Raw genomic sequence first — 12,944 nt, forward strand, 5'->3', positions numbered from 1 at the left:
CGATCAGGCTCTGGCCTGGCTGAACTTTTTCCTCTCTGATCGACCCTCCCAGGTACAACTTGGGTCCTTCCTATCTTCTATCTCCCTCTCTACCTGTGGTGTTCCCCAGGGGTCTAACCTCTCGCCATGGCTTTTCAACCAATTTTTGGCAACTCTCGCCTAGTGCATTTCCATTTTCTGCTAAAATTTCTAGTGCTATGCTGATGACACCCAACTCATTTTCAGGCTTCCATCAGCCACCTCCTCTCCTTCCCTCATCTCTGACTGCCGAATCGCCATTCAAAATTAGTGTGCTGCCAATGATCTTTGTTTAAATGCCAACAAGACTGAGATCCTCCTCATTGGAACACCCTCTCCATCCTTTCCCCTCACTCTCTGGCTGGCCTCCCTTGGCCCTCCTCCTGCCCCGACCTGTGAGGCTAAGAACCTCAGTGTCATCTCATTTTCCTTCTCCGCACACATCTCTGATGTCTCCAAAAAGTCAAACTTCTTACTGCACCTCCTTAGAGGTATTCTTCCTTTCCTCTCCTTCCTTCAGAAGCTCACTGTTGCTCAAGCTTTGATTCTCTCTAGGTTGGACTACTGTAACAGCCTCTTTCTAAATCTACCTGCCTCCACTCTCCGCCCTTTACAACTAATCCAGAACAGGACTGTGAGACTTGTCTTTGGCCTCAAGCCCTGGGATTGTATCTCTCCAGCTCTGAAATCCCTTCATTGGCTTCCAGTGGATGCAAGGATTACATTTAAAACGCTCTGCATTATCCACAAAGCTTTCTGGGGACTGGGTCCAAAATGCCTTCAAATATCCCTCCGTAAATAACTCCCCTCCTGAGCCCTTCGCTCCACTACCTCTAACTCCCTCAGGGTCAGTTGTTTTTTTTAAAGAAACGAGCTGTGGGCAGATCTCTGTCTTCCGCTGGGGCCTCCCTTTGAAACTGCCTCCATGCCACCTTGAAACTTGAGGAGAACCATCGACGGTTCCAGAAGCTCCTCAAGACCTTCCTCTTCGCTTCTGCCTTTGCCCCGCTACCTCCCTGCTGATCTGCTTTTATCTCTCGGGACTGTGTACATGGCCACCCTCTGTCCTTCGGGCCCAGGTACCTGCTCACCCTGCCACCCCCCCGCACTGCCTCCGGACCACCCCTTGCACTGGGGGCTGTATCTGTACCCATACAGTCCCCCACCCACTCTTCTTGTGCACTTATCAGATACACCCTATCTGACTAACCTACCACTTTGCCACTTACTGGCTGCACTACCACTGTTTACCTCTGTTATTTATTTATTCATTTATTTGACTGATTATTTATTTTGTTCTCTCCTATGCTCTGCACTTTCCAATTTCTCCCCCTTCCATTCACTTTCCCCCTTTTCTCTTCCACATGCACTTGCGCATTCTCAATGTCACTGGGCCTATTAAGATTGTTGTTCTGGTTCTCCCCTACTTCCCTTCCCTTCGCCTGGTTGCGCTCTGAAACACATGTGTACGAGCGCGATATAAATAAAATATCATATCATGGGAGAACAAAGACAACGATTTTACTAGGCCACGTGACATTGAGAACACGCAAGTGCAGGGGAGAGGGAAGGGGCAAGGTGCAGGGGTGGAGGGGAGGGGTGGAAAGGGCTGTGCAGTGGAATAAAAAACAAGTGGTAGTACAGCCAAAAAGAGGCAAGTGCTGGGTTTAAGGCACAGACAGTGGGTGTCTGATAAGTGTAGACAGAGAGGGGGGACTGTAGGGTTACAGATACAGACCCAAGTGCAAGAGTTGCCCAGGGGCAGTGCAGGTGCGTGAGGCAGGGTGGGAAAGTACCTGGTCCCGAAATCAGAAGGTAACCAGGTGCACAATGCTGAAACAGATCAGCAGGGGAGAGGAGGAGAGAAGGCAGAAGCAAAGAGGAAGGTCTTGAGGTGCCTCTGAGACTGGAGATGGTTTTCCTTACGTTTCAGATTGGCAGAGAGGCTGTTCCAGAGGGAGGACAATGCTGAAGACAGAGATCTACCCCCAGCTCGTTATTTTGAGAAACGACTAACCCTGGGGGAGTTGGAGGTGGAGGAGTGAGGAGCTCAAGAGGGAATGTATTTACAGAGGGAGAGCTGAAGGTATTTTTGACCCAGGCCCCAGAAAGCCTTGTGGACAATGCAAAGGGTCTTGAATTTAATCCTTGCAGCCACTGGGAGCCAGTGAAGAGATTTCAGGGATGGAGAGATACGATCTCGGGACTTAAAATAAAGGGCAAGTCTCAAAGTCCTGTTCTGGATGAGTTGCAAAGGGCAGAGAGTAAAAGCAGGTAGATTTAGAAAGAGGCTGTAGCAGTAATCCAACTTGGAGAGAACCAGGGCTCAGGAGACAGTGAGCTTCTGGTGGTAAGAGTGAAGTGTAGATTGGTGATTTCCCCTTGATGAGTAAAAACCCCTGAAATAAATGGTCTTTTACTCTAAAACATATCCAAAGAGAGAATTATTTTTCAGCAAAGTCTTATAATGACATAAGACAAGCATAAACTGCTCAGCAGAGTAGCAATGCCCTTTACCTCCTATCTTGTCCCTGGCCTGCAAACAGAATTAAGCACCAAATCATTGCAAATAACCAGATGGGAGCTTTTGCAAATAATACATGCAACTATAAAGGGGTTTAATGCAATTAAGGAAGAGTTGAGAGCCGTGAGATTAATGACTCTTCAAAACAAGCCTCGATCTGATAATGGCCATGAAAGGAGGTGTTTGCACTAAGATCCTCCAATCTTGCTGTACGTATACACAAGCAAATGATGAGGGAATTGGGACACTTACAGAGGCTATCACCACCTTACAGGAACTGCACATTAAGATGGTATCAGAGATGGAAGATGCTGAAGATAATTACTGGTTTGATTACTTTTTTCCATGGGTACCTACCTGGTTGTCAAACACATTCAAATTATTATTATTGGCCATACTGGTACTGGTCTTTACAGCTTTTTGTGTCCTGAAAATAGCACTAGACCAATGTAAAAAGGTGAGCAAGATGGTACTGGAAATAACCATATTAATAAATGTGGATGCCCAAGTACATGAGTGTACACAAACAGATGAACTACGAGGATGTACTCCCTGGACCATCTTGTTGGACCTCCTCGGACATGATGTCCTGTTGACCCCTACAATTACACCAAACATTGGGTGGATTGGGAAGCTGATGGGGATTGCTGCTTCATGACTTGTGGCTCTGAAGAATGCATAGCACAAGGAGGCAGCTTGAGGGGGTGAGCAAAATATGGACACCCCAAAGATGACTAATGGAATAGGCAGAGATATGGTCATGGTCGGAAATTCTACCAGAGGGGGGAATATGATGATGCATATGAATACGTCATTAATACATTCTGCTCTTCAGTTCCCCAGTACAGCAAAGGCGACAGATGCTACAAACAGACAGTTTTACCACCCCATGAATTTAGGGCTGGTTGATAACACGAGCTAAACTGAGCTCCATGAAACACTATGCTTAACCAAAGTGAATGTTCATGCAATCTACCATAAAGGATTAGTCAGATTGAGCAACACAAGTAAGGACTAAATGTAGTTGTAAAATGCACAAATAGTGTGCGGGATAGATAGTGCAACATAGTATAAAACGACAGGATGCTCATGTGTACCAAGCAAGGGATTTCCTACACTGATAGGGCAGTTGGATCACAGGTATACAAGCTGCTGAATACACATACAGAGACACCATCATATACCAGATGTAAAAGAAGAGACAAGACTATAGGTCTGTAATATGGAAACAGGAAGACAGAAGCGCAGCCATTTTCCTAACGCAGAAGCCGAAGCAGGTCTCAGAATTAGCAAGGCCTCAGAACTCCATATGCTGAATTTACAAAAACACATTTATTCTAGAAACTCAGGCAGAACCCAGAGAGTAGCTCACAGCTAGAGCCAAGGTCAGGAACAAGGAAGGGAGTAATAGATGAATAGAACGCAGGCACAAGATACTGGTTCCCAGGATGAAAAGCAGTAGACTCCCAAGTTAATTAATTTAATAAGAGCACAAACCAACTATTGATGTCCAGGTGCATGAGATCAGTAAGCCAAAATACTTTATGGAAAGTAACCGACTAGGGTCCCAAAAGAACACAACATGCATGCTAGAATTAGTTAAACCTTAGTAAATAGAAGGAACCCTGCTCTCAAAAACGCTACCCTAACACACGATCCAGGCAAGAAAAACACTAGCTATTAATTTCAAGCTAAACACAGATAAGACACCTGGAGAACTCCCTCAGTACACGCAGACACCAGACGGCACCCAGAGTCAAGTACAAAGGAAAGGGAAGGCCTCATCGATTTGGGATGATCAGGAGTATTTTTTAATTGGAATTATGGCATTGCCAACATATTCCTCTGCAACAACATTATCCGGTATTGCCATGAAAGCTCCAGGGTATTTACAACATTGTGCAAAACAACAGAGGTGATGGCTGGAAGGTTTAGAATTAATCCTAACCTATGGCATTGCTCCGGGCAACCCTCCAGACCATCGTTCTTCAGCCTTCCAAGCCATTATAGCAGCAGAAAGACCATATGAAAATCAGGCCTGGTCCCACTCCAACTGCTAAGTCACATCCCTTTTGCACAAGACCACAAGCATCCCCAGACATGTTTCAGCCTTGCTGGGCATCATAGGTGAGGAGTAGCTTGGGTCTCTTGGCCTAGCAGGCTCAGGACCCATGTCTGGAAATACTCGTCCCACTCAGGGTGACTTATGCAGAACAAAAAGGTGATGGCTGGAAGGTTTAGAATTAATCCTAACCTCTGTAATATGACAAAGCCATATAGTAATCAACATAAGTTGGACCAACGGAACAGGGAATAGCCACTCAACACATTTATCTATTTATAAATACCAATAAATGCTCAATTGTCAATTACAAAACTTTTATTTTCATATCAAAATTTGTGTAAAATACTTTGTTAAAACATTTAAACAGACAGATGTCTACATATTCCACTCAAACTGATTTGCTCCTACCATTCATTCCACTTTATACTTCTCTTTCTACCAGATCAATGGCATATATCTTTGTGGTCTCCTATTAGTCAGCCTCAAATTTTGTTAACACAGTGAAAAAAGTCCTCCACCCAATAGTCTAATGGTTCCGTCTATGTGCTCCTAATCACATAGACATACGTCTGCACGTGTTTCGGTTGTCTTTTCAGGATGTCAACACTCATCGTCCCCTTGTTTTCGCAACCTGCTTCAGGACAAAATCCTGGGAGTTTCCTTGTTCCCATTAGCACCAGTTAGGGTGAGTAACACCACTCCAAATTATCATATCTAAATGTTTTGATTTTTGACAGAACAATCCCAGTCTTTCTTCAAGAGAAGTTCTTCAAATCACAAGCCCAGGGGATCGGGTAGTTCAGATTACCTCATCTACATCTGTAATTTTTTTTTTTTTAAACGCCGGAAGCGGAATACGAGAGGAAACGCAGACGCAGCTCTGAATAAGAAGAGAAAGATCTTGCCTAAGAAAACAATTATGGATAAATAGAATGTCTGCAGGTTGAAAATATCATATGCACATTGAAAATAACAGATGTAGATGAAGTAATCTGAACTACCCGATCCTCTGGGCTTGTGATTTGAAGAACTTCCCTTGAAGAAAGACTGGGATTGTTCTGTCAAAAATCAAAACATTTAGATATGATAATTTGGAGTGCTGTTACTCACCCTAACTGGTGCTAATGGGAACAAGGAAACTCCCCGTATTTTGTCCTGAAGAAGGTTGCGAAAACAAGGGGGCGATGAGTGTTGACGTCCTGAAAAGACAACCGAAACACGTGTAGACGTATGTCTATGTGATTAGGAGCACATAGACGGAACCATCAGACTATTGGGTGGAGGACTTTTTTCACTCTGTTACCAAAATTTGAGGCTGACTAATAGGAGGCCACAAAGATTTATGCCATTGATCTGGTAGAAAAAGAAGTATAAAGTGGAATGAATCAGTTTGAGTGGAATATGTAGACATCTGTCTGTTTAAATGTTTTAACAAAGTATTGTACACGAATTTTGATATGAAAATAAAAGTTTTGTAATTGACAATTGAGCATTTATTGGTATTTATAAATAGATAAATGTGTTGAGTGGCTATTCCCTGTTCCGTTGGTCCAACTTATGTTGATTACTATATGACGCCTGAAGGATCAGGGACTTGAATCAGGCACCCCTTTCGTTTATAATATGACAAATCCAGACATGTGCTACGCACTTAAACCATATGCCTTGTAATGTTTGCCATTGTATGCAATCTACTCAAACCACATATTAGGTATTGCTAGCAAATAGCCAGTTATTCAGTCAGTTTCCAAGATATTGCCACAATTTTAACAGGAATTGGCCACATTTGCCAGACATTGAGATATCAAATACCTTACTAGTAACACCAAAAATAAGTGTTTTCATCAAAGGTTGCTTGTAATTTTGTAGAGGATGCCATCATATGCATAGGGGTTCTCACTACAGCTTTTAGCAGCAGGAAAGGTGGCATCCCTGTTCTACCCCTGCCTCACTTCGTCCATCTGCTTTGCCGAAAGTCATTATTTGTCATTGAGGATGTGAAGCAAAGAGGGCAGGGTAGAACCATATAGGTTAGGGAGGCAGAATGACACACAACAGGTATCCCTTTCTCATCTTCTACTGTTTCGAGTTGGAGAGGGGAATGGTGTCCATGCTCTTGCAATGCTCTCCGGCACATCGTAACAATGACACAAACAACTCTACCTTTTGGTTCAAACCCAATTATTTATTCAGAATGTTTTTCAGGAAATAGTGAACAAGGATGCTCCTACAGAAAACAGTGCCAGGAATATGGCTCACAAAAGCGAGGGTTTTCAGGTGTCCCACACATAAACGAAGGTTCTATGTCCATTCATCCCCATTTTTCTTTTCGCAGAGATTTTTGATGAAATGTTTTGGCTGGAAAAACGTGATTCCTTTTTTTATTTTGGGGGTATACCCCCGCAAACCCCTCGCCCCTTTCACTTATTCCCTCTCCTCCCACTCCCCTACCCCTTATATGTCCTTACCCACCCACCATAATTTTCAATTCGTTTTTTATGGCAGACATTTTTCGTCAAAAAACTCAGCAGGAAAAAAAACAGGCAATGAATAAACATCGTACCATAAATGAATGCCCCTCAGCAAATTGACCTTTACTTGGCATCTTGCCGAAGCATTAACATTTGGCATCTTAACGGGCTATAGTCTCCTTGGAGGAACAGAAAGTTATTTGTGATATAAAAAACAAAGTGATTTGGAGAACTGTTACGAGACTTTTACTTTAATATCCTTTTGTGGAATACTGAAAAGTCTTAGACCATGCACATATTTTTTGGTTTCATCACCATGCTTTCTACAAGTATGATGTGGACTATTCAATGTGTGACCTTTTCATACAGATTACCTTTTGCGATAGCCTAAAGGCCGTAGTTACTGCTTTTCTAATAAGGTTCAACTTACTAGAAATGGCAATAATGCTAAATGTATCCGTTTAAGAACAGAAGGGTCCACATCATATAACTACATTAGGAGATATCTGTTGAGATGTGACTTAGGACTGTTAGTATTTAATGGCTAAAAAAAAACAATGATTTGAAGTAGGAGTGAGCAGGTGTGAAATTAAGATAAAATAAGCACTTGAGTCCCTCTGCTTAGGTTTGTTAATGTGTAGTAGTAGATTGTATTTAAACATTGCATCTCTCTCACTTTCAGTTGTAATTTGCACTGTCAGCGATTCCATCAATGATCTAAATGATGTCATAAGTGATGCCATCAATGATGTAAGCAGTGATGTTATCAGCCTGCTCCCGTTTCAAGTGATGTCATTGATGACATCAGTGATGCCAAAAGTGGTGGCATATGTAATGTCCTTTGTGATGTTGAGGACTTGAAACTTGAGGAGAACCATCTCCGGTTCTGGAAGCACCTCATGACCTTCCGCTTTGTTTCTGCTTTTGCCACTATCCTCCCCTGTTGATCTGCTTCTCTCGCGGCACAGTGCACCTGGTCACCCGCTGTCCCTTCGGCCCAGGTACCTGCTTACCCTGCCTCCCTCCTGCACTGCCTCCGGGCCACCCCTGGCACCGGGATCACTGTATCTGTACCCATACAGTCCCCCAGTCTTCTTCTGCACTTATCAGATATACCCTATCTGACTAATCATGCACTTGCCTCTTGCTGGATGCACTACCTTTTCATTGCATTTCTTAATTAATTTATTTCACTTATTCTTTTCTCTCCTCCGTTCTGCACTTTCCGCCTCTCCCCCTTCCACACACGTTCCCCCTTTCCCTTTCCCAGTGCGCGTTCTTAATGTCACTGGGCCTAGTAAGATCACTATTTTTGTTCTCCTCTGTTCCCCTCCCTTTCCTTGGTTTGCTCTCTGAAACACGTGTGTATGAGCGCAATATAAATAAAACATCATATCATATCCTCAGTGTGTTCTAGTTCCAAGTGACGTCATCGATGATGACATGCATGATATCATCAGTGGGCTCATGGGCTGCACACTGGGGTGGCTCTATTTTAAGGTGGTGTAGCATCCAAATCCTGCTTAATTACAGGGGTTTTGTTACATTAAACTGGCACCTTAACCTCACTTCAGCTGAAGTCTGTTCCCTGGGGGTGGGGGGGGAGAAGCAAGAGAGAGAGAACTGAGAGAGAAATAGAACAGAGAGGGAGAGAGAGAGAGAGAGAGAAATAGAAAAGAGAGAGAGAGAGAGAGAGAGAAATAGAAGAGAGAGAGAGAGAGAGAGAGAGAAAGAGAGAGAGAACTGAGAGAGAAATAGAAGAGAGAGAGAGAGAGAGAGAGAGAGAGAGAGAATGAACTTTGAACCACTGGTAGGATTTTGCTGTGGAAAGGTTGTGGAGGATTGGGACCAACCGCAAAAAGCACACACCCTCATGGAGCACTGACAGGCCACAGCAACTGCGAAGGAGCGAAACATTGCGGTTGCTTTTGCCGGGTCAGGGTCCACATGGTCGAATACCTTTTCGGTTGGTTACGGTCCTCGACAACTAGATAAAAAACTAAACAAAAAATGCCGGATTGTCCTTTCGGAGGAGTGTATCCCAACAACCAGTGTATCATGGGAGATAGATATTAAAGATATTGGTGGCAGGCCACCCCATTCACTGCATAATAAAACAAATAATAAAACTAGTGGATGGATTTCCACCAAATCAACAAAGGAATGCATTACCACGCTGTCTGCTGCTTTAAAAACAAATCCGGCAAAAATCAATACAGAGCTTTGACTGTAACCATCCAAGATCTGTGGATTTTCCCTATGGGAAAACCAAGGTAAAAAGAACTTTATATTTGTTGACCTTTTGGACAGATTTGTCTAATTTTCCAGGCCACATGCCAACAAGGCACAAAGTTTATTGGCCATAGACTTGAGATAAACCCAATGACTCAAAGGTTTCACCTTATTTACAGGGTGACAATCACTTCTCAATAATGTAAGTACTAGATATGGTTAATTATATGATCATTGACATCCTATCCAATCAGCGCGCAGCGATGTGGTGGGGTGTGCCACGTGTGCTGGGGCAGAAACGTGAAACAAGATATGCACAAGTCCCCATTAATTTGTGCGTCTTTCACTGCACTGTACCGGCCACACATTCCCATGTGAAATGAACTCTGAACAGCCAGACCGTAGCACAGCTGTGCACTGCAGTCATAATCAGATCTTGAAGCATTCAATGCAATTGTTGTTGTCCCACTATTACTAGAATCAGTGGTTGAAGTGGGCGGTTGGGGGTGGTGCTCTTCGACTTTTTTTTTTATTAAGTTGTACTGTTCTTGTACTTTTATTTTAAAAAGAAACCACTCCGGAATGGTTTCGTTTTCAAATAAAAGTGTAGTAAGAAGTGGAAACTTTAATGCACTACACTGAACGTTCCCTTAAACAGCAGGAGTGTGTGTATGGTGTGTGAGAGAGGGCTGGTAGGGACAGGCCAGCAGGGAGCTTCGTTCCAGTACTTATTTATTTATTTCATTTATTTGCATTTTTAAAGCGCTCACACAGCCGGGGGGGGGATCGATGCACTGTAACAGGAATGTCTTAGTTGCTATAGGAATGTCTTAGTTGCTATTTATAATGCGCTTAATACCCAGAGGTTTCTAAACGCGGACCCAGGGATCGAACTTGTGTTGCTTCTTGTCCTCTTGTTTACAAGGCGAGCACGTTGCCCCAGAGCTTTTGTACACGTACACTTCGATCACGGACTATAATATGTATAAAAAAAAAATGCAGCTGAACAGAGGGCCAATTGCAGAATACTAGCACCTCTACTGGGGGCTCCACGAGCGCTGAACTTGTCCCAGACGTCTCCTGTAACTGTTCAACCATCAGGCTACAGAGCAACCAAACAACCAAAGCGTGCGCTAGAAAACCCGTACAACCTGCGCAGCTGTACCTGGCCACGGACACACGTTTGAACATGGAAAGGCTACATGGAAAACGTTCAAAGCAAAAAGGGGAACAGTGTCCCACGCGCTGATGAAAGGTTGAAAGGCACATACCACCAGGAACTCCTGCTTGTCCACCATCTGATTGCCATCGGTATCGAACATGTTGAAGGCTATTTTGAAGCCGGCGTGGGGCTCTGAAAGGTGTACACAAGAGATTGCAGACGTATCAGTTACAGCAGCAGGCGGAAGAATGTGTGCTGGCATTCCACGGCATCGCATGCGCTGTGCCTCACTTTAAAACGCTCCTTTTCAAAAGAAGAGGCAGAGTCGTTCTTTTGACGAACTCAAGGGGTTGGAACGTAAATATGCAACATATCAGGCGCCTCGGAGCGACGTATCTTTGTGAGGCGGCTTCAATGGCGCGGTGATTGCAATGGAACTAACATCACACCAACACGCTGCTTAGCACAGTTTAAAGGCACATCAAAACAAACAGGCGGGAGGCAGGCCTCGTACGCACAGAACATGAAACAGCCAAAACCCACAACGTGCGCTCGCACTTGCGTTCTTAGTTATAACGAAACGACTCCGAAAATATACTAAGCACGTGCAAACACCTGCTCTCCACAAGAATACGGTGATATTTTTCACGCTATTTGCACTGTGGCAAACATTGCCCTGGTGCACGAATGCATTACATATTTGCCTGCGCTTTGTGCGCCTGCTGTGGTTTTTCTATCAGTCTATTTTCACATTACACCAATGTATTCTCTTTACACTGAAGACGTCACTACTCTAATAACTGTAGCTGTTTAACACTATGTTATTACATACGAGAAAACGTTCTGACGGGTCCTGCGACACCGTGGGCCATATTGCACAAACTATGCACTGGTGCAGGTCCAATTATGCAGCAAATTTACACCGGGGACAAATTGTCGCAGAGCAAATATGTAATGTATTCGTGCGCCAGGGCAATGCTCGCCACAGTGCAAATAGCGCGAAAAATATCACCGCACTTGCGCAAAGTAACTAATGTGATCACCGTTTGTATTCTTGTGGAGTGCAGGTGTTTGGACGTGCTTGGTATATTTTCCGAATAGTTTCGTTGTGGTTCCTTAACGTACTCCTCTCTTCAGCCGTCTCTTCAACAAGGCACTAGTTGAGTGTGCAGTGGAGATTATTAATAACTCTGAAACATACAGTGGCATACAGCAATGCATTTCCCCTGTGGCATGGCATATTTCAGTCAAAAAAGCAAAAGGAAGTTAACATTTGCTGACATCCTCCACCACTGAGGCAAGGGTGACGCCCATAATGACATCGGTTAGACAATGGTAGAGGGACATGAGGAAAAACAACCCACTTATTATGTGCCGAAAAAAGATATTTTATATTCAGTATACTTCTGAAAAATTGGGATAGCTATGCCAGATTTAAGACGTACATTGTATGAGCATTGAGAGATGTGCACAAAATGCATAATGTCCCAGGGCGTAACTGCCTTAGTAATCACTGGATCATCCCGGCCACCATTAAAGAGGTATGCGATAACAAGCATTGTCAATGCCAACAGTTTGGGCTTTTGTGTAGGCATGGGAAAGCACTTGCCAGGCACAGCTGTAGTGCTATCAACTAGCCATTGATAGGAGCAGGTGCAAAATGTTACAGGCACCTGGGCATCTAATAGCAGTGGCAGGCAAATGCTAATACTTATACACAAGCCAAAACCGTTGGCTTTGAGCATTTTACACAACTTCATTGAAGGCCAGACAGGCTGCATATAAATCGAATGGCTGAAAGCAGACCTGGTTCAGACGGTGGTATTACACCAGTAGAGTTTGACAACTCCAATTAAGTAATTAACTCTCAGAAGACTGCTTTGAAAAAGCACTGGCAGGCAGTTGAAGTGCAAAGTTTATGGTAAGCTTGACTAAAGCGAGCTCAACGAGTTCCCATGAGGAGGAGTTTGGAAGGTGAGGGGCAATAACTGGGTGGGAATGGCCCCATAGATTAAAAGTCAATGGGTGGGCACATAAACAACACCTATAGGCTGTATGTATCCCTCCTCACATGCCATCCCTCCCTATGCAGGGATCCAAATTCAGATTGGGTAAACGGGAGCTAAAAGCAGCTCCTGGATATCAAGCATTAAACATTAACCACAGGGGCACGAGGAGCTAGAAAATAGCACTTGGCAATTCCAACTTTCACATAAGATACAAACCTATCCTTTTGTCCACTGTATATGACCCCTTATGCTTTAAATGACTTTTAGATGTGACCTAATGTTTATTTTATAGATTGTCCCACATGCACAGTTATATTCACATCGGTGTGTTTGTTCAGCTTTAGCTGGACGGGTTAGCCAAAAGTAGCTCTGTTGCTGTCAAGCTAACTGGGCTACAAGCAGTGCGGAATAGCTGCCGCCTCCCCTCAATTTTGAACCCCGCTATCTGTACTCCAATGCAACA

General features: G+C 43.8%; 1 protein-coding gene across 5 annotated transcripts in view; it reads right to left on the minus strand.

Moving 5' to 3' along the window:
- The window catches only part of MICU3 (mitochondrial calcium uptake family member 3), a 526,504-nt gene that overhangs the window by 238,234 nt on the left and 275,326 nt on the right, over window positions 1–12,944 (minus strand). For all 5 annotated transcript variants that reach the window (XM_069631589.1, XM_069631591.1, XM_069631592.1 and 2 more), the window contains exon 6: window positions 10,582–10,664. In XM_069631589.1, the coding sequence (XP_069487690.1) occupies window positions 10,582–10,664 (83 nt within the window). The remainder of the gene's footprint in view (window positions 1–10,581; window positions 10,665–12,944) is intronic.

Source organism: Ambystoma mexicanum, chromosome 6q, assembly GCF_040938575.1.
Source record: "Ambystoma mexicanum isolate Mex_15411 chromosome 6q, UKY_AmexF1_1, whole genome shotgun sequence".
Lineage (NCBI taxonomy): Eukaryota > Metazoa > Chordata > Amphibia > Caudata > Ambystomatidae > Ambystoma > Ambystoma mexicanum.